At 36.6% G+C, this 1,569-nt stretch overlaps 1 protein-coding gene across 1 annotated transcript; it reads right to left on the bottom strand.

Moving 5' to 3' along the window:
• Positions 1-797: 797 nt before the first annotated feature.
• Positions 798-1,228, bottom strand: LOTGIDRAFT_176635 (hypothetical protein; the record flags this gene model as incomplete). Its single annotated transcript, XM_009055102.1, has 1 exon — positions 798-1,228. A coding segment is annotated over one exon (431 nt), but the record flags the coding sequence as incomplete, so codon positions are not given.
• Between the last annotated feature and the right edge of the window lie 341 nt (positions 1,229-1,569).

Genomic DNA, 1,569 nt, shown 5'->3' with positions numbered 1-1,569 from the left:
ATAACACGAACATAGTCAGCTGGGCAGTATATTTTAGTATTTTTTTTTCATTTCTGTTCTATAGCTGAATGTACACTGCGGACCTCCATTTGAGTGTGGCCTCTTTCAAAAATTTTCTGTATAATTATCTTATCATATTTATTCACAAAGGTTTGTAATGCATTTGCAAGAATAGCATTTCTATTTTGATAGGTGCACCCATCGCTATAAATCATGGCTGTGTCATATTTATCTCGTGATTCGAGAAGAAAATCCCATACACAAGAAGCGAATTCACTTGCTGTGAGTCCACCTCATCTTCATGCCATACGTAACATCTTACACTCTTGGTAGCAAGATTGTATATTGTGAAGTTATGGACCGACAGCTTGGTTTTATAGTAAAGGGCGGATGCCTTTAATCGGGGGGATAAAAGGACAGCCTGCAGGTCCATCGCCAGGGTCATAATTCTCTTGCCGTCAGAGTTTTTACTCAGCGCTTTATCTTTTGCTTTTTCGGCTCGAGACTCCTCCTTTCGAGCGATATGGACAGACAACACATCTTCAGATATTTCCAGTCTCATAAGCAACACAAGTGTCACATTGATCTTTTTTGGCTGAAATAGGGACAGATTTAAGTTGCTAAACTCTTCAACAAATAGTTTCCTACTTAATTTTGTTCTTTCGTGTTCTCGACAAAGGTCAGAATAGAGGTTATAGAGATGAGACATAGATCTGATTTCAGGTTCCAGATACAGCTTGGTGGATTTAGCGCGACAATAATGTGAAGGTAATTTGGCAATTTTCTCAAAAAACCGCTCAAAAAACTGACTCTTCTAAAACCAACTTTCTCTTCACAGTCTTGTTCGCATGAGGTTCTTCTTTGGCGATAATAGAATCATGTTCATCTTGAACAGAAGGAACATAATCTTGATCATCTTTCAGCTCAACATTTGTGACTAAAGGACAGATTTCAAAGACGGCTTCCATTGTAGGCAAAAATGATTCCACTTCACACAAAGACACTTCAGCAGAATCATCTCCATCTTTATCTGTTTTGTCATCAGCTATAAGTTCTGCCAAAAAAAGTAGAGCTTCTTCATTGTTCATATTAGCAATCTCTGGCATGTGAAAAACAGGAACTGTTTCATCAACGACTTTTACAAACTTTGATTGTTTCTCCTGTTCCTTGGATGTTTTAGATAGGCTCAGTTGCAACATTTGTCTCCCGCGGCTAAAGTTTAAGTGTCCTAAAATTGAGACAAAAATATATTTTGTTTACTACTAGGTTACTATTATCAAACATTATGTACGAAGGATTGTATATGAAACAATTCTTACACGTCTATTGTGTATGTGGGAATCTTTTATGAAATAAGGAACTGTAACAACGTTATTGGCAGGTAGAGATGTTAATATAACAGAAGATGGTTCAAGACATTTTGTTTAGACTGCACGAGGTATATCCCATAATACTCAGTAGAGTATACGCTATTACTAGTAACGTTAATTACGTCATTACTATAAACCTTCTAATATTCAAACTGTGCTTATCATATAGACTCAATAATGTGACATCTCCACTCTTTGA

This window comes from Lottia gigantea, assembly GCF_000327385.1.
Source record: "Lottia gigantea unplaced genomic scaffold LOTGIsca_2314, whole genome shotgun sequence".
Lineage (NCBI taxonomy): Eukaryota > Metazoa > Mollusca > Gastropoda > Lottiidae > Lottia > Lottia gigantea.
Note: the sequence above shows the minus strand (reverse complement) of the source record. Positions and strands in the feature narration are given on the sequence as shown.